Source organism: Staurois parvus, unplaced genomic scaffold (assembly GCF_062004578.1).
Source record: "Staurois parvus isolate SC_StPar_1 unplaced genomic scaffold, SC_StPar_1.0 ptg000432l, whole genome shotgun sequence".
Classification (NCBI taxonomy): Eukaryota; Metazoa; Chordata; class Amphibia; order Anura; family Ranidae; genus Staurois; species Staurois parvus.
The window spans coordinates 3,389,276-3,410,280 of NW_028318228.1; the positions used below are offsets into that span (position 1 = coordinate 3,389,276).

At 41.0% G+C, this 21,005-nt stretch overlaps 1 protein-coding gene across 2 annotated transcripts in view; it reads right to left on the bottom strand.

Annotated features, from left to right (window-relative positions):
• Positions 1 to 21,005, bottom strand: part of LOC149454359 (cell surface hyaluronidase CEMIP2-like) — a 192,212-nt gene that overhangs the window by 162,667 nt on the left and 8,540 nt on the right. For both annotated transcript variants that reach the window (XM_089687637.1, XM_089687638.1), the window contains exon 2: positions 13,737 to 14,128. In XM_089687637.1, the coding sequence (XP_089543763.1) occupies positions 13,737 to 14,128 (392 nt within the window). The remainder of the gene's footprint in view (positions 1 to 13,736; positions 14,129 to 21,005) is intronic.

Consider the following 21,005-nt stretch of genomic DNA (forward strand, 5'->3'; position numbering starts at 1 on the left):
ACCGATTTTCACTCTGTTAGTGGGTCAATGGCACCGGCCGATTTTCGTGGTTCCTCCCCTTTTCGGTGATCGGGCATGTTGGAAAATTTGTGAAAAACAACCATTTTTTTGACTCAATGATGGTCAAATCGTTCGATCATTTTTCCGAAAAGAATATGAACATGAGCCGTGACCTGGAAGGAAGTTTCGCCTGTTATATGGGGTGAACCTCATGACTTGTTCGGCCGATTTTCAAAATCATTGATGGCACCATCGGATCACCGAGCGAATATCGTTTTCGATTTTCAGACAAAAAATCGTTCGGAATTCGACCCATGTATGGCCTGCTTAACTCCATAAAGAGCCATTTTCCTCCATCTGTTTAGTGATTAATTATTACTTAGCAATTAGCAAATAATCATTACTGATTTTTAAGCTGCTAAAAATCTCCTGTGTAGTTGTAGCCTATTGAGATGACCGCCAACAAATGGTTAATCCTCTAAGTAGCAAGAAATTCAAATCACCTGTGTAGTTTAGGTTGCCTGACCCAACTGCAACAGAGTTTACCAGGTTGCATGGTCTCTCCAACCAAACAGACACAAAAGAAAAGTTCAAACAATATTGTTTTTTGTATCTACCAAGGCTTAGCTATTGTATATTTCTATTTATCCTCCTGTCCCTTATAACCCCTTCACGCACAATTCTGCAACGTTGACGTGTTAGTAAAACCGTACATATCATCACAACTACTTTGTACATTCAGGTGGATTATACCTTGATATGTTCAGGACAAATTGGGCTTTCATTTGTTGGTAAATGGTAATGGATATCTCCGGATTTATTTTTATTATCAAAGGAAAACTGACCCAAAATAGTAAAAAAAAAATCATTTTTTTTAATTAACTGTTTGTTTCTTGTTACTACCATAACCTACCACCAAAGAACAACCCAAAATAAATTCTCCAGTGTACTGGAATGTTGCTGTAAATTCCCAATATACTGCAGTATATTCCCTATTTAACACTACCACATTCATAAGCCACTTTTCTTTTATTAATGTTGAGCCACACCCACAATTGAATGCCCCGCCCATAACTAAAATGTTACTCCACCCATACCACCTTTCTGGACATACAGAATAAAAAAAGTGTCCCTATAATTTTTTGGGAAATGTTGGCAACTATGGGACTGGTGCATTGTGAAGGAGGTTAGCTGCTCACCGTGGGTGCCATTCAGAGAATGCTTTGCTTTTCATGAATTAATGCAAAGCATTCTCTGATTGGATGAGGTAGAGAGGTGGTGTAGTGACATCAGCCAGTTATAGTATATACATAGATACATTGGTCCATACTGGACTAATGTAACTAAGTAACCACAGTAAGTCCCATACATACAAATGTTCAAGTTGCAAACTTTCAAAGATGCAAAGATGTCCATTCATGTAAATCTGGGTACACACACTCAACTAAAACAACCTGGCAGATCTCCCTACCAACACAAGAAATGTCGGTGCTGCGATCTCCCCTGCTGTGCCTTTGTGCTCTGACAGGTGGACTCTCCCCGCCAGAACACACTGATCAGCGCTCGCAGCCATTGTCTGCAAGCACTGATCATTGTTGGACTTATGAGCAACTTGTACTTATGAACATGTTCCCAGAACAGAACTCATTCATAAGTAGAGGACTTGCTGTAAGTACAAATATACCTGAAATTCATCTTTTTTTTTTTTTTTTGTAATCCAAACAAAAAATGTATTGAAAGATTGAAACTATAGCATTGCTATATAACACATTGCAGTACACTGCCCAGATAGCTTACAAATATAATCATGATTGACAATAACAACCGCCATCAGGAGACATAACATGAAAAATTTGCAATAGTAGAAGCAGAATCAAGACATGTGCACTCTCCGGCCACTTTATTAAGTACACCTTGGTAACACAACTTGCTAATCAGCCAATTACATGGCAGCAACTCAATGCATTTAGACATCTAGACGTGGTGAAGACGACTTGCTGAAGTTCAAACCGAGCATCAGAATGGGGTAGAAAGGGGATTTAAGTGACTTTGAACGTGGCATGGTTGTTGGTGCCAGACAGGCTGGTCTGTTTATTTCAAAAACTGCTGATCTACTGGGATTTTCACGCACAACCATCTTCAGGATTTATAGAGAATGGTCCGCAAGAGAGAAAATACCCAGTGAGCGGCAGTTGTGTGGATGGAAATGCCTTGCTGATGTCAGAGGTCAGAGGAGAATGGGCAGACTGGTTGCTGCAACATTCAGATGGCAGGGTCAGAATTTGGCGTAGACAACATGAAAGCATGGATCCATCCTTTCTTGTGTCAATGGTTCAGGCTGATGGTGGTGTAATGGTGTGGGGGAGATTTTCTTGACACAGGCAAGGTGGCCCTAATAAAGTGGCTGGCGAGTGTATGCCTATACAGGACCAGATCTGCTACTGTGCAAAGGTATCCTGGAATTCATCTTTAATATTCCATCAAATAATAGTCAAGGGAGAAAGTCAGAAGTCACTCTAATGGGGACCAATTATCATGTTGCTACAATAGAACTCCAGTTTACCAGTCCACACTTTTTATAGGGTAGAGGGAGATATTAAGCCTGTGTGGGGTTTGTATGCTGTTTGTGTCCCCATTGGGAAGGTCTTCCCAGACTCCCAATCCCAAAAACAATACAGGAGATGGGTGAAAAATCCCAAGAGTGAAAGAAATACCATCTTTGGCAGTAGTGTCAGGAAGAGGTGTTCGCTAGGGACAAATAGTGAGGATCTCACTTTCAGAACACAAACGGCAATCAAAAACTTGACTCACTCTATCCTAAACTGAAAAAAAATGCCTTGGCTGGAGTTCTATTTTGAGCATATAAACACCTTTTTTTGCTTTATCAATGTATGGTTAGTTTTACATAATTTAGTTTAGATAGATGGATGGATGGATGGATGGATAGATGGATAGATAGATAGATAGATAGATAGATAGATAGATAGATAGATAGATAGATAGATAGATAGATAGATAGATAGATAGATAGCCATAGATTTCATACTTGCCATACTTCAAAAACCATACATTTTTTTTTTCACTATTTTCTGTTTTATGCCTCAGTGTGAATAGTTACAAGTAGCTTTTGGAAGGCTTCCCTGAAATAACACTACTGTACGAAACAGCTGTTACCAACCTGGGAACCTAAATATTTCAGCACGAGACTTGTAAAGAGATCCCAAACAGAAGGCAAAGTTCACATTTTAACAGAGGCCAAAGCCTCCTGAGAGCATGTGTCTTACTACAGCTACTTACTAACAAGTCTGAAAGCACGCCATGTCCAACATGATCCACTCCATAAATTACAGAAGCCTATTCTTGAAATTCTGTCCATCTGATTACAATTACCTGGGTTTATGCCATGACTTAAGCCTCATACACACAATGAGAATATTGGATGAAAGATTGTCCTTTTTTCTTTTTTGCATGCTAGTCTTATATTGAAAATGAAAAGGTTACTAAAGTTACAAAAATTCTTGAAAGCCAGAATACAACTTTGGAAGTGATGTAATGTATTGTATTGCAAAGTATTCTTTCGTTTCTGAGCATGTGTGATCTTGGTCGCTCGAATACTGTACTGATTAAACAAAAATTATTCCTTCTGTTATCATACAAGAAACATTTTCGTGCTTGTCCCTTTGGATAATTTAGCATGAACTGTCGTGATCAGATCTGGAAAGCTGTGTACTAACGATCAGATTGTCGGACAATTGCTCCGAAAGAGGTATTTTTCTCATCACGTGTAAAAGGCTTTACTCCTTTACGTGTTGTAAAGGGCTTTATTAACCACTTGCCGATCGCAGATAGCCGAATGGCTGCTTCACTGCGGCTGGCCAGTTCTGGGAGGGCGTCATATGACGTCCTCCCAGAATGCGCCCTCTGGCACGCCCCCGGGGGCGTGCGCCCGGCCATCTCCATGATTGCTGTGTCCTACGGACACAGCTGATCACGTGATGTGGTAAAAGGCCAATCACAAAGCGCAAAGTAGCTTATGCATGCACAATAGGAAGCGGATTATGAAGCTGCTAGGACTCAGAGCCACCTTCTATTAGTGAACATGCCAGCACTGGGGACACAAAGACCGGTGAAGAATTGGCTCGGATGAGGAAAGCGCTGGATCCCTGGACAGGTAAGTGTCCTTATATTAAAAGTCAGCAGCTGCAATATATATATATATATATATATATATATATATATATAAATTTTTTTGGAGGGAAACACTGAAGATCCTCTTTAAGATGGTTCATTTAGGCAGTCATCTTTCTGCTCCGCTCTCTCAAGATGCATCCTCCAGTAGTACAGAAAAAATACTTAAAGTGATACTAAACACACACTGTTTAATTTACATTATCTCTTCTCATTCTGTATATGGATGATGGCACTGTAATTATTTAAATTAAAAAACACATCCAAGTTCATTTTTTCCTAATCAATATACAGCTGTCATATGACCCAGTTCTTTCTCAGCCTGTCTGCAGGGAAACATAAGCAGGAGGAGCTTCTAGTCCTCTGCTACTGGTCACATGTTCAAAACAAAAAAAAACAGCCTTTGGGATACAGGGTAAAAATAAATTATTAATATTAATAAACTGCTTTATATTTGATACAAATATACACTATATTGCCAAAAGTATTGGGCCAGCCCTCCAAATCATTGGATTCAGGTGTTCCAGTCACCTCCATGGCCACAGGTGTATAAAATCATCACCTAGGCATGCAGACTGCTTCTACAAACATTTGTGAAAGAATGGGTCACTCTCAGCTCAGTGAATTCAAGCGTGGTCCCGTGATAGGTTGTCACTTGTGCAATAAGTCCATCTGTGAAATCTACTTGCAACTAAATATTCCACAGTCAACTGTTAGTGGGATTATAACAAAGTGGAAGCAACTGGGAACAATGGCAACTCAGCCACCAAGTGGTAGGCCACGTAAAATGACAGAGCGGGGTCAGTCATGCTGAAACGCACAGTGCGCAAAGGTCCCAACTGTCTGCAGAGTCAATGGCTAAAGACCTCCAAACTTTGTGAGGCCTTCAGATTAGCACAACAACAGTGTGTAGAGACCTTCCTGAATGGGTTTCCATGGCCGAGCAGCTGCATCCAAGCCTTACATCACCAAATGCAATGCAAAGCGTCGGATGCAGTGGTAAAAAGCACACCGCCACTGTACTCTAGAGCAGTGGAGACGTGTTCTCTGGAGTGATGAATCATGTTTCTCTGTCTCGAAATCTGAGGGACGTGTCTGGGTTTGGCAGTTGCCAGGAGAACGGTACTTGCCTGACACAATTGTGCCAAGTGTAAAGTTTGGTGGAGGGGGGATTATGGTGTGGCGTTATTTTTCAGGGGTTGGGCTTGGCCCCTTAGTTCCAGTGAAGGGAACTCTTAAGGCGTCAGCATAGCAAGACATTTTGGACAATTTCATGCTCCCAACTTTGTGGGAACAGTTTGGGGATGGCCCCTTCCTGTTCCAACATGACTGCGCACCAGTGCACAAAGCAAGGTCCATAAAGACATAAATGAGTGAGCTTGGGGTGGAGGAACTTAACTGGCCCATAAACACACTCCAAACCTTGTGGACAGCCTTCCCAGAAGAGTTGAAGCTGTTATAAATGCAAAGTGTGGGCAAACTCAATATTGAACTCTACGGACTAAGACTGGGATGCCATTAAATTTCATGTGCGTGTAAAGACAGGCATTCCAATACTTTTGGCATTATAGTGTATACAGTATATGAAATAACATTGTTATTATTTTTGGCAATAACATGGTGTGAGTGGATTTCTGCCAATCACAGGCTGTGTCAAGACTGTGTCTGTTGTGTGCATGTGCTTAAAATAGGAGAGGGGGAGTCTCCATCAATCAAGATGTAATATTCTACCCCCATTGTGTTTAACTATTTACTGGGCATGCAGGAGAATGGAAGTAGGGAAGTGTCATTTACCAGTGTGTATACGCCCACATGTGTGACTCTATAGTCACATGGGTTGCTCAAGGTGAGAATACAGAAAACAAATCTGTGACTGAGTGAATATGAACAGCATGTAATACAGCATTTATTGATATTTTTTATTCATGTGGCTTTAAGGACACTTTAAGGTCCCAAGGCACAAGCTAACTTCTGTTTCCTTAGGTCCAGGCTCATGCCCTTCTTTCAGTAACACTCTCCCCAGGCAGCAGGCCCTGGAGCCAAAGACTGACTCACACTAGCATCCTCCATGACCAACATGCCTGAGAGGCACAGACCTCCTCTACTGGAAGGAGCCAAGAAGACAAAGACCCTTCTGGAAGGTAACCCCAAATATGTATCTCCTTCCTCAGAATGCAATATACTGAGGACGGAGATAGGGTCCATACACAGCAATGGCAGCCCAAATATTTCTCTTATGACAAATTTCCATTACTGATCAACTGAACTTCCTCAGAAAAGCACAGCGAAAATCAGGAATAGACAACCATTTGGAGTGGGTCATAATGATTGGGCTGACCACACATTTCTTCAGTAATAAATTACTCTAATCCAAAATTTCAGTTTTCATATTAAAATATAAAATATCACATTTAACTCTTGATGGTTACCTGAAGCTTGTCAAGGGGTGCAAATAGTAATGTTCCTATTGATAATGCATAAGGAGCTTATGTTGAATCGGTAAGCATCCCAAAAGACCTAAAGGGGAACTATTTTCCAAAATACTATGAAAAAGGCAGAAAAATTATAGTTCACTTAACCACTTCCTGACCAGCCGTTGCATATAAACGGCCGGACGGTGGCACTGCAGGGTCGGGTGGCCATTTATAAACGGCCTCCCCGCACCCTGCTTGTGCGCGCTCCCCAGGAGCGCGCAGCACCGCGATCCGGTGCCCGCTGTGTCCTCCGGACACAGTGGAACACCGATCGTCAGACGGGACCTCTGTACGAGGTACCGATCACGTGATCACTGATTGGCCAATCAGTGATCACATGCAAAGTAGTAAGCAAGATGTCACTTCTGACATCATTGCTTACTACGTGTGAAATCTGTGAATGATCACAGAGGTCACATGGTACAAGGCTATTCACAACAGCCTTGTACCATGTGACAAGCTGTGACCAATCACAGCTCACTCAATGGCTGAAAGAATGCATACAGAGAGAAAGAGAAATGATTGCTTTTAAATCCTATATTGGTGTAAAAGCAATCAGTGTAAAAGAAAAAAAAATAAATCTTGATCACCCCCCACAAGTAGTACAGTGTCACCATGGTGACACTGTACTGCTAGGGTGACAGTATGTAAAAATAATAATAAAATAAATAATAATATAAAAAAAAATGTAAAAAAAAATGTTTAAAAATTATAATTTTTGGTTATAAACTAATTTGGCTTATTTTTTTTTTACTAAAAAGATAACGGAATAAATTTTGGCCAAGATTTATGATGAAATATTATTTATTTGCAAAATTTTATAAGAAAAACACTTTTTTTCAAAACTTTTGGACATTTTCATTTACATAGCAAAAAAAATAAAAATCCCAGCGGTGAATAAATACCACTAAAATAAAGTTTTATCGGTCTCAAAAAAAATGGTAAAAAATTCATATGGGTACAGTGTTGCATGACCGCGCAATTGTCAAAGTGTGATAGCTCTGAAAGCTGAAAATTGCCCTGGTCAGGAAGGGGGTAAAAGTGTCCGGACCGGAAGTGGTTAAAAAGCCAACAACTTAGAAATCTGATGGCCTTTTTATTACTCTATTTTTTTTTACCTTACTTTAACATCAATGTTTAATAAATTACCTGGAAGCCGATAATTGAAGTGAAGTGAAATTTTGCTGAAGTCAAAGTAATAATGCCTTATTTCACTACAGCATAGTAAAAATTACCCTGCCTCCATGGAATCACAGATGTTAACATGGAACGCTACCTATTACTATTTAAAATAGTTATAAGTGAGTAGAAAAAACAGGGTCTGAATCCCTGCTGTGCTGTATGCTGAACTTGCTCTTGCCTTTTTCTTAAGTGCATTCTCCAATAATCCTCTAGAGAAGATACTGACAGGCAAGTCACACCATATGAAGTGGATGCTGAATGATGAAAGTTCAGCTCATGATCTCCCTCCAGGGTTCACAGAAAACAATAAAAGCCCAACAGGGGATCAAACACTACCTCAGTTGCCCATTTCCTAACAAGAACCTGTCATGATTGGGATTATGCAGGAGTATGAATATTCATAGTTTTAATGTATGTAATGTTATTCATGAAGGACGTATTGTAAATTTCCCCCTTTTCAGCATTACCTACTTTGACTAAACCTGACATTAACACTTTGATACTAGGCACTTTCACCACCTTCCTGCCCAGGCCAATTTTCAGCTGTCAGCGCTGTCACACTTTGAATTACAATTGCGCGGTCATGCAACACTGTACCCATATGAAGTCTTTATCATTTCATTCACAAAAATAGAGCTTTCTTTTTGTGGTATTTAATCACCACTGGGTTTTGTATTCTTTGTTATATAATTGAAGAAAAATAAAAATTTTGGGGAATAAAAAGCGTTTTTCTTTGTTTCTGTTATAAAATTTTGCAAATAAATAATTGTTCTTCATAAATTTCTGAATGCAAAATTTCAAAAATGTATTCTGAAATATTTCTTTGGTGAAAATAACTCAAATCAGTGTTTATTATTTAGTTTGAAGGAAAGTTATAGAGTCCACAAACTATGGTACTGTATATATCTGAAAATTGATCAGTCCTGATGTACTGACAAATTATCTCATTTCTTGATGCCCAAAAATGTCAGGATGGTACAAATACCCCCCAAATGACAACTTTTTGGAAAGTAGACAGCCCAAGTAAGAGGCATGGTGAGTTTTTTTGAAGTTGTAAATTTTTTTGTCAAACTTTTTTGGAAAGAATGAAAAAAAAAATCTAATTTTTTTTACATACTGTCACCAGTACAGCGTCATCATATAACTGGTTTTGCAGTGATCAGGGACATTCACTGGTGACAATATGCAAAAAAACAAATTTATACTTTTTTTACATTTTTGTTCACAATCTTTTTAAACATAGTGTGACCGGAGCACATAATGTTTAGATAGTAACATTGAACTACTCTGGGTAAGTGATCAGGATTTTTTTTTACACATTATGATTGCTTATACCAGTGAATTTCAGTGTGTATTGTTGTGATTAGGTGTGATTGGCCCTGTCTGTACCATGTGATTATTGTGACCAGTCACAGCTAGCAACACAATTGTACACAATAAATGGCATGAATCAAAGCCATTCATGTCTTACAATTGTCATGTGATCTGCTGTGATTGGTCACAAGGATCACATGGTATCGGCAGTGGGCTGGACACAGCCAATGAGATGTCGCGCCTGCAGCACGGCCACGTACAAGGCATGTTCCAGGAGGATGACGAAAGTCCCTCCCACCCATTAATTTGCAATAGGCCAGGCAGGAAGTAGTTAAACTGGAGTGTCAAGGGCGGTTGTTGCTGTTTGGAGACAATGCGGTTGATTTAATAAAGGTAAGTAGGCTGTTTTACTAAAATTCCCTCAGCTGTGTGAATGAGGTGCAATCATCCAATCAAGTGCAAGCAAAAACATTTTTTTTAATTTTCCTCACATATGAATAGTTATTCTTTGCAAGGTGAATTTTCACCGCATTCAACAAGCTAAGGGAAAATCCTCTTGCAAAGTGAACAGCCTCCCAATGTGTGAGGTCAGGTAGCTGACAGCCCACACTCGGTAGACTTTAGATGACCTCCGACTCTCTGACTCAGCAATTACCACTCCCGAGTTTCTAGCCTCACAGTTTCCTTGTAAAAAAGGGTTGGGTAAGTTTTCAAATTATATGTCAATTTTCCAATGTCAACAGTAGTAAGGGGTTTGAATAACAATGCTGAGATTGTTATTCAAACCCCTTATTGACAGTAAATGTAGTCATGGCCAAAATTATTGGCACCCCTGCATTTCTGTCAGATAATGCATCACTTCGCCCAGAAAATTGTTGCAATTACAAATGTTTAGGCATTCTCATGTTTATCTCTTTTGTTTGCCAAAAAAAGTGGATAAACAAAAAGCCAAATCTGACACTTTCCCACGCAAAATCCAAAAACGGACTGGACAAAATTATTGACACCCTCTCAAAATTGTAAGAAATAATTGCATTTCAAGTTTGTGATGCTCTTGTAATTTGTAAACCATCAATGAGGTTCTTACACCTCTCTACTAGAATTCTGGACCACTCTTCTTTCGCCAACTGCTTCAGGTCTCTCAGATTGGAAGGGTACCTCAAGGAACCCTTCCAATCTGAGAGACCTGAAGCAGTTGGCGAAAGAAGAGTGGTTCAAAATTCCAGTAGAGAGGTGGAAGAACCTCATTGATGGTTACAGGAAGTCACTTATTTCAGTTACAAAGGAACATCAACATCTCTGGAGGTGGACTTGTAACCTTGAGATTATCCATGTTTTTTCACAATTTTTGTTCTGAAATCCTCAGAGAATTCTTTGCTCCTATTCCTCTTCTCCATACTCCATTTGGCACACAGAGACACAGAAAAGAAAGATTGAGTCACTTTTTCACCATTTTAATTGCTTGCCGGTGTGATTGTTATATTGTCAGCACTTGTTAATTGATACAGGTGAGTTTAATTACAACTTGCAGGAGCATCACAAACTTGTAATGCAATTAGTTCTTACAATTTAGAGAAGGTGCCAATAATTTTGTCCAGTCCATTTTTGGAGTTTTGTGTGGAATTTATCAGATTTGGCTTTTTGTTTTTCCACTTTTATTTGTCATACCAATACAAACAAAAGAAATAAACATGAGAATGCCTAAACATTTGTAATTGCAACAATTTTCTGGGTGGAGTGCTGAATTATCTAACAGAAATGCAGGGGTGCCAATACGTTTGGCCATGACTGTATATTTAGGAAGCCACCTCCACCATAAAGTTCTATTGACCAAGATGGAATCTGTCATGTGGCCCTCCGCTGTTCAACGTTATTGACCCAGAGTAAAGCAAAACTGTGATTCGTATTCCATTCACTGTAACAGATTATTAGCATTTATCTAAATACACTCTATTGCCAAAAGTATTGGGCCAGCCCTCCAAATCATTGGATTCAGGTGTTCCAGTCACCTCCATGGCCACAGGTGTATACAATCAAGCACCTAGGCATGCAGACTGCTTCTACAAACATTTGTGAAAGAATGGGTCGCTCTCAGGAGCTCAGTTAATTCACGGTGGTCCCGTGATAGGTTGCCACCTGTGCAATAATTCCATCCGTGACATTTCCTTGCTACTAAATATTTCACAGTCAACTGTTAGTGGTATTATAATAAAGTGGAAGCAACTGGGAACAACAGCAACTTAGTCACCAAGTGGTAGGCCACATAAAATGACAGAGTGGGGTCAGCGCATGCTGAAGTGCACAGTGTGCAGAGAAGTTGCCAACTGTCTGCAGACTCAATAGCTAAAAACCTACAAACTTCGTGTTGCCTTCAAATTAGCACAACAAAAGTGCATAGACAGCTTCATTGAATGGGTTTCCATGGATGAGCAGCTGCATCCAAGCCTTACATCACCAAGTGCAATGCAAAGCGTCAGATGCAGTGGTGTAAAGCACGCCGCCACTGGACTCTAGAGCAGTGTAGACTTGTTCTCTGGAGTGACAAATTACACTTGTCTGACAATCCAATGGACGTGTCTGGGTTTGGCAGTTGCCAGGAGAATGGTACTTGCCTGACTGCATTGTGCCAAGTGTAAAGTTTGGTGGAGGGGGGATTATGGTGCGAGGTTATTTTTCTGGGGTTGGCCTTGGCCCCTTAGTTCCAGTGAAGGGAACTCTTAAGGCGTCAGCATACCAAGACATTTTGGACAATTTCATGCTCCCAACTTTCTGGGAACAGTTTGGGGATGGCCCCTTCCTGTCCCAACATGACTGCGCACCAGTGCACAAAGCAAGGTCCATAAAGACATGGATAAGCAAGTTTGGGGTGGAGGAACTTGACTGACCTGCACAGAGTCCTGAGTCAACCCAATAGAACACCTTTGGAATAAATTAGAGCGGAGACTGCAAGCCAGGCCTTCTTGTCTGACATCAGTGCCTGACCTCACAAATGCGCTTCTGGAAGAATGGTCAAACATTCCCATAGACACACTCCTAAACCTTGTGGACAACCTTCCCAAAAGAGCTGAAGCTGTTATAGCTGCAAAGGGCGGGCCAACTCAATATTGAACCCTACAGAGTAAGACTGGGATGCCATTAAAGGTCATGTGCGTGAAAAGGCAGGCGTACCAATACTTTTGGCAATATAGTGTATGTACCTTGGAGAGAAAACAATTCTTTAGTGGCTACATTATTAATGAATGTCCAGCCACCACTTTTTGCCCAGTTGGTCATGCATAAAGAATGGTTGTTTAGTAGGGCAAAATCTAATGGTAATAATTTTTCCATTGTATACTCAAAACACACTTATTAGTGTTCACCATTGAACTAAACATAGGCTGCAAAAACATTTTTTTTATCTGTGCACCCAAGGCTTTCCTCTGCTATTGGTCCCTGAAGATTACTATTATAGATTACCAGTATTAAAAAATAAAATAATCTAATGTATATGTAAACTGTAAATCTATGGCATGAAATATTTCATAAGCTGTTCTTCCATATGAAGGATGAACAGTACTGAATTTTTATATATTCTTACCACTTCGAGTACACTCTGTGACTTAGACCTACCACTTAGAGTACAACCTTTCATAAGACTGTTGGTGGGCTGCATATTGAAAAGGACCTGGTGCTGAGCTATGGACAGATGTGTTGGCAGGCTGGGAAATCTTACATGAATTAGCATGATTACATATAAATTAAATGTTATATCGGTACGTCAACATTTCAGGTTTAAAGGACCATGTCGCCCCAAATTGTTAGTTGCTAGTAGAATTTAATGTTTGGTTTAGCAGCATCTTTTCAATTTAAAGGGGCCAAATCAACGATAGTTTTCAACTGTAGTGATCAGAAAAATCGAAGAAGGATGGCACTTTTTCTCAAACAAACACATGACACTCCTATTGTAAGGGGGTCCTTCTCTACTACTTGGATTTTCCATTCATATTACAACAGAACGAGGATGCAACAGAACGAGTGGATGCCAAAAGACCCAAAACTCTGAGGTAGGTGAGACCAGAGCCATGGAGAGATATCACTGCTGGAGTCCCTAAGACATATAGGAAACCAGCAAGGGACTCACTCAACTAGACTCTATTTATAACAGAAATACAATTTTTGGTGGTCTGATCCTTTAAGAAAATGGACAATGCTCCATACAAAGCACCAAATGCTGCTTAGCTGTACTAATTGGTATACATTTGCATGCATGAAATAAGGTCTATGGAAAGAAGTACTAGCCAAGCAAGGCAGAACATGTAATTCCATGAGGGATTATGCTGTGTGTGTAGCAATCTGCATCGCTACGACATATTACTGGCTTTATGAGAGCAAACTTCTTGCTGACTAAGATTTCCCCCTCTTTCGAAATGACTTGTACAGTAGACTCAGCTGTTCACCCCTGGAGAGGATCACATTACCCACACTAGGGCTCTGTTATCTGATCCTCTGACTACTATTCTTTAAAGTCTAAACCAAACCAGATGCACGGTCTGACATATTCCCCCAAAGTTTACCCAGACTCATCCTCAGCTTACTAACAGTGTAGATCTTCTGCTGTACAGGGTTTCCAGGAGAGGAGAATCAGAATGAACAGGAATACCAGGGAAGAGCTCTGCAGTGATTGGAGGAGCCCAGTCATTCTTCCTTTTAGGAGAGGTCCCAGCACTGGTAGATGCCCCCATCGGAGGGGGATGGCCACATCTTGATGAAGGTTCCAGCTCTTCATTAGATGGGGGGAGGCATCCATACACAAATCAGGACACATATCCTCTGTATGCTCATATCTGACTGTGCTGGGATGGAGCTGCAGGCACTTGTCAGCTGTTGAGGGGGGTTTATATTGTTCATATGTGCAGCATCTCATAGTGAAACTCCGCAGCAAGTCTAAACCTGCAGCATATGGATGTGTAGAGGTCGAGTTCCCAGTGGGCCTGTGAATGAAATCCATAAATAAATTAGATTCAGTGTATGATACAAGACAGATCAAAGTATTTTCCATCCCCGTCAGGTGTACATTCAGCAGATGATCCTCAACAGACAAACCTCACTACGTGGAAATAGACAGCCCCATCCTCATCAAAGAAAATGTGAGCAAGCCAGGTCATATGGAACTTATATTGAACATCCTTGATCTATTGTCAGCATTACTGCAGAAAATGAGGCATAAAAACTGTAATAAGTACAAAGAGAAACAGTGCTGTACAAACGGCAATAAACCAGAGCAACTAATTAGATTACACTTACTATATGGCAGAGGATGTCAACCCACAAGGTATACGGGCTTCAAATGCAGCCCCTGATGTCCCCAAAGGGTTGCATATAATAGTTATGATACAGTATGTAATGCTATAAAAAACTGTCATAGAACAAAGACTTAAAGTGGAATTCCAGTCATTATGTAACTAACACCATACCTATTCCCACCCCATTCTAAACCTATTCTATCCAACCCTGTAAAGAAAAGATCCATATACTTACCTGTTCTGAAGTTGCTCTGGTCCGGTCCCAGGGTCAGCTGTCAGTAGGAGGGGCAGCTGACAACAGATGCCAAGATAACAAGTCTATGGGTGATGTCATCTCCCAGCCATTGTCAGCTTTCACTCGTGCACACAGAAGCCACCGTTGGAGACCAGACCAGAGTGGCTTCGGAATAGGTAAGTATGCACATTTGTTCTTTACAGGGTTAGATAGAATAGTCTTGGAATGGGGTTGGGCAGTGGTGTATTTAGGTTTTGTGCTGCCCTAGGCAACACAAAAAATGCACCCCCCCCCAACACACAGAGAGAGCCTGACATTGACCAACAACACCCCTTCCCCCCACTACCACTGCCCCTAAACACCAGCCACCATCCTCCCATGGTGAGAGAGACACTCACCTTCCCAGCTCCGGACATCCCCAGGAACGAGAGTTGGGCTGTGCATACACCATCATGAAACCTGCAGCCTCTCTCAGAACCCTACAGGTTCCCATGCTGCGTGTGTCCCTTCTTCCGAGGGACAGTGCTGCCACCCCTGAAAAATGCCACCCTAGGTAAATGCCTTGTGGTAAATACACCCCTGGTGGTGGGAGTAGGTTTAGCATTAGTTAGGTTATGACTGGAGTGCCACTTTAAGCTGGCCATACATGTATTGAAATTCGGCTGGTTCAGTAGGGACCAGCCGAATTTCAATCCATGTATGGGCACCCTGGTTGTACAGAAGTCGATCTATCGATTGACTTTTGTGCTACCACCCTGTCAGGTTTTTCCAGAACGATCAGTGCCAGCGTCTATAACCAGTAACACTGATGATTGAGTTCTGATGGCAGGGAAGTCTCTACACCGAGAGAACACAATAGCTGAGCAGGAATGATTGCCCCATCCACTTCAAATGTGTGGATGGGGGAATCGTCAATAAATTTTCGTTCATCCTGCTGGTTGAACGAAAAAATTTTTTATAATGTATGGCCTACCTTACTAGAGGAAATGTTCAGAGACTGTTCTACAGCAGTGGTTGGAGATCGAAGTCATGCTGTAAGGGAAAGTCAGAGACTCGGAACATGTTACATGGAACTGCTTGAGATTGCTATTAATAAAGGCCCTTTACAAATCAATGCTCCCAATACTGACTTCTGGGCCACTTCAAACACCAAAGAGCAGCAGGCTGAGCAGCAGGACTGCATGGGATGCTATGGGCTTCAGCACATTCCAATTACTCCTTATACTACCTTACTAATATAATGTGGGTACACACCAGAAGTATGTCATTAGAAATCTATCCATTTCAGAAAGTTTGTTTGATTTTCTAATGGTTAATGGGGTCTAATTGATGTTCTTTTTAAACCATATTGATGAGAAAATTTGAAGGAGCAGGATGAAAGAATCATACCTATTGTAGTGAAACATGTTTAATACATCTGGGAGTCCATTCAAATAGCTGGTCTGGATAGAATTTTAAGGGCTATGGAACAAAATCAGTTGATTTAATGTTTACAAGAAAGAATGTTCTGTACCCAGCAAGGTTCTCTATGAACGTTTGAAGGAAATTCTACTCATGTGTACCCAGCAAGGTTCTCTATGAACGTTTGAAGGACATTCTGCTCATGTGTACCCAGCAAGGTTCTCTATGAACGTTTGAAGGAAATTCTACTCATGTGTACCCAGCAAGGTTCTCTATGAACGTTTGAAGGAAATTCTACTCATGTGTACCCAGCAAGGCTTTCTATGAACGTTTGAAGGACATTCTGCTCATGTGTACCCAGCAAGGTTCTCTATGAACGTTTGAAGGAAATTCTACTCATGTGTACCCAGCAAGGTTCTCTATGAACGTTTGAAGGAAATTCTACTCATGTGTACCCAGCAAGGTTCTCTATGAACGTTTGAAGGAAATTTTACTCGTGTGTACCCAGCAAGGCTCTCTATGAACGTTTGAACGAAATTCTACTCGTGTTTACCCAGCAAGCTTCTCTATGAACGTTTGAACGAAATTCTACTCGTGTGTACCCAGCAAGGCTCTCTATGAACGTTTGCAGGAAATTCTACTCGTGTGTACCCAGCAAGGTTCTCTATGAACGTTTGAAGGAAATTCTGCTTGTGTGTACCCTGCAAAGTTCTCTATGAACGTTTGAACGAAATTCTACTCGTATTTACCCAGAAAGCTTCTCTATGAACATTTGAAGGAAATTCTATTCATGTGTACCAAGCGAGCTTCTCTATGAACATTTGAAGGAAATTCTACTCACATGTACACAGCAAGGTTCTCTATGAACATCTAAAGGAAATTCTACTCATGTGTACCCAGCAAGCTTCTCTATGAACGTTTGAAGGACATTCTGCTCATGTGTACCCAGCAAGGTTCTCTGAACGTTTAAAGGAAATTCTGCTCGTGTACCCAGCAAGGTTCTCTATGAACGTTTGAAGGAAATTCTACTCGTGTACCCAGCAAGGTTCTCTATCAACGTTTGAAGGAAATTCTGCTCGTGTGTACCCAGCAAGGTTCTCTATCAACGTTTGAAGGAGATTCTGCTCGTGTGTACCCAGGAAGGTTCTCTGAACGTTGAAGGAAATTCTACTTGTGTACCCAGCAAGGATCTCTATGAATGTTTGAAGGAAATTCTACTCGTGTGTACCCAGCAAGGTTCTCTATGAACATTTGAAGGAAAATCTACTCGTGTGTACCCAGCAAGGTTCTCTGTGAACGTTTGAAGGATATTCTACTCGTGTATACCCAGCAAGGCTCTCTATGAACGTTTGAAGGACATTCTACTTGTGTGTACCCAGCAAGGTTCTCTATGAACGTTTGAAGGAAATTCTACTCGTGTGTACCCAGCAAAGGTTCTCTATGAACATTTGAAGGAAAATCTACTTGTGTGTACCCAGCAAGGTTCTCTATGAACGTTTGAAGGATATTCTACTCGTGTATACCCAGCAAGGCTCTCTATGAACGTTTGAAGGACATTCTACTCGTGTATACCCAGCAAGGCTCTCTATGAACGTTTGAAGGACATTCTACTCGTGTGTACCCAGCAAGGTTCTCTATGAACGTTTGAAGGAAATTCTACTCGTGTGTACCCAGCAAGGTTCTCTATGAACATTTGAAGGAAAATCTACTCGTGTGTACCCAGAAAGGTTCTCTATGAACGTTTGAAGGATATTCTACTCGTGTATACCCAGCAAGGCTCTCTATGAACGTTTGAAGGACATTCTACTCGTGTATACCCAGCAAGGTTCTCTATGAACGTTTGAAGGAAATTCTACTCGTGTGTACCCAGCAAGGTTCTCTATGAACGTTTGAAGGAAATTCTACTCGTGTGTACCCAGCAAGGTTCTCTATGAACGTTTGAAGGATATTCTACTCGTGTATACCCAGCAAGGCTCTCTATGAACGTTTGAAGGACATTCTACTTGTGTGTACTCAGCAAGGTTCTCTATGAACATCTGAAGGAAATTCTACTCATGTGTACCCAACAATCTTCTCCATTATATGATCTATCAAAACTGGAGGATATTTCTGTCTAATTCATAAAAAATGTCACAAATGCTCATTAGAAATCTGTCTTGCAGAAGTGTGACATAAAATACAGCTTGCGACAGATCCATCTATGCATTGGTAAGGTGTATATGAATCTGTCGCAGAAATGTCCTACAATTTTGTCTCAGGGAGAATTTTCTATGCCCCCAATACTTACACCTGCAACACAATGTATGCCAACATGGGAGAGGTCTTGTTTTTCAATACTTTTCTGATGAATATGGCGAAACAATAGAGTTGTACAGTAAAAATGTTGCAAAGAATTTGTCACACATGTCAATATTAACAATGAGAATTTGGCAAAAGGTTTCCTGCTACATCCACCCCACCAGACATCTGGCACAAATGCCTTATTGAATTTCACCCATAGTGTTTGTGTGTGCCCAACGTCATGTCTGATGTCAATTCACATCTTCCTAAATTGCACTAAACTAAATGAGAGCTGAAATCAGAGATTGGCAACAATAGATAAAAGGTATGTGATCTGTTCTACTAGTTAAAGGAGATCGATAACAGGAATATGGCCATTATCCACAGAATTTAGAATTTGCTATAGATAACATCATCATGTACGCTACTATCTCTAAAGACAATATATTACAACAAAAAAAACCTCACAAAGTTTGGACATTGTCCATTGAAATTAGAATCGGGTATAGATAATCTCATCATGTAAACTACCATCTCTGAGGACAACAATATGGTACAAAAAAACCCACAACATTTGGTCATTGTCCATAGAATTTTGAATTTGGGATCGATAACCTCTTCTTGTAAAATATTATCTCTGAAGACAAAAAAAGCACAAAAGTGGGTGTTTTATTATCTTGTTGCTCATAATATAAAATTATTTCCAGAGACAAAGCGTCAGATATAAGAGCTGTCCCTAAAAACGATTCCCTCAGCATAAATGCACTGGAAATAGAATATAGCACACACATGCTCCATTTTTCATTAAAGTCGGCATGTCATGACAATGCACATGAACCATGAGTAAGTAGGATTACATGTCAGGGTTTTTTCTTCCATCTGTGTCATCAGATATAATGTCCCCTTTGGAAAAAGTCCCCTCTATTCCTATTCTGGTGACAACCCAAAATTTGTGATTTTCTTTTACTGTCACTTTAGGTGTTAGGGGGAAAAGGACAAATCAAGAGGGTGAATCTCCCTGACGGGGGCAGACAGTAGTATGGAATAAAAATGTCCAAGATAATCTTCATTGTTGGTAAAAGAAATGTTATGTATGACTTCTTACCAACTATTAAAATGATCGTGGACTCTTTTACCAATTTTGGTCTGAAGCTCCATTCTGTTTTTCTACAGTTTGACCTACAGTTGGTGTCCATCGAGGGAAGCCTCGCTGTGTGGGGTTCGCACCGCCAGAACTATTGAGCTTGTTTGAAGTTTCTCATATCTGACTACACATTGAAGTCTAGAAGTTTCCAGTACCTCTCGGAGTATGTTGCTCTAGAGAGCAATATAAACCTGACAAGGGTTCTAATCCCCATCTAAACCTGAGAAAAAAAATGTTTTGCCTTTAGTTATACTTATTACATCAGGGGGACGAGTACCTATTACATCAGGGGGGTGATTACCTATTACATCAGGGGGGCGGATACCTATTACAGCAAGGAGGGGAGGACACCTACTACAGCAGGGGGTGGATACCTACTACATCGAGGGGGTGAATACCTACTACAGCAGGGGTTGGATACCTATTACATCAGGGATTGGATACCTACTACAGCAGGGGTTGGATACCTACAACAGGGGGCGGATACCTACTACAGCAGGGGTTGGATACCTACTACAGCAGGGGTTGGATACCTACTACATCAGGGGTTGGATACCTACTACATCAGGGGGAGGATACATACTGCATCAGGGGTTGGATACCAACTACAGCAGGGGGTGGATACCTACTACATCAGGGGGAGGATACCAACTACAGCAGGGGTCGGATACATACTGCAGCAGGGGTTGGATACCTACTACAGCAGGGGTTGGATATCTACTACAGCAGGGGTTGGATATCTACTACAGCAGGGGGAGGATACATACTACATCAGGGGTTGGATACCTACTACATCAGGGGTTGGATACCTACTACAGCAGGGGTTGGATACCTACTACAGCAGGGGTCGGATACATACTACAGCAGGGGGAGGATACCTACTACATCAGGGATTGGATACCTACTACAGCAGGCGTTGGATACCTACTACATCAGGGGGAGGATACCTACTACAGCAGGGAGCAGATACCTACTACATCAGGGGGAGGATACCTACTACAGCAGGGAGCAGATACCTACTACATCAGGGGTTGGATACCTACTACAGCAGGGGTTGGATACCTACTACATCAGGGGTTGGATACCTACTACAGCAGGGGTTGGATACCTACTACAGCAAAGATTGGATACCTACTACAGCAGGGGTTGGATACCTACTACAGCAGGGGGAGGATACCTACTACATCAGGGGTTGGATACCTACTACAGCAGGGGTTGGATACCTACTACAGCAGGGGGAGGATACCTACTACATCAGGGGTTGGATACCTACTACAGCAGGGGTTGGATACCATAAAGTGAGTGCTTTTCAGTCCTGGGTATAAGCAGTTAGCATAAGGAAACCTCTAAAACCCTTAAACATATAAATATATTTAAAAAATGCAGCGCTTAAATAAATATAATAAAAATTATAAAATATAATAAAATGTGTGAAAGAAAGCGCAAGTTGATGCGCTAATATGTGACAGTGATAATGTCTTAATAAAGACAACATTTATATATTG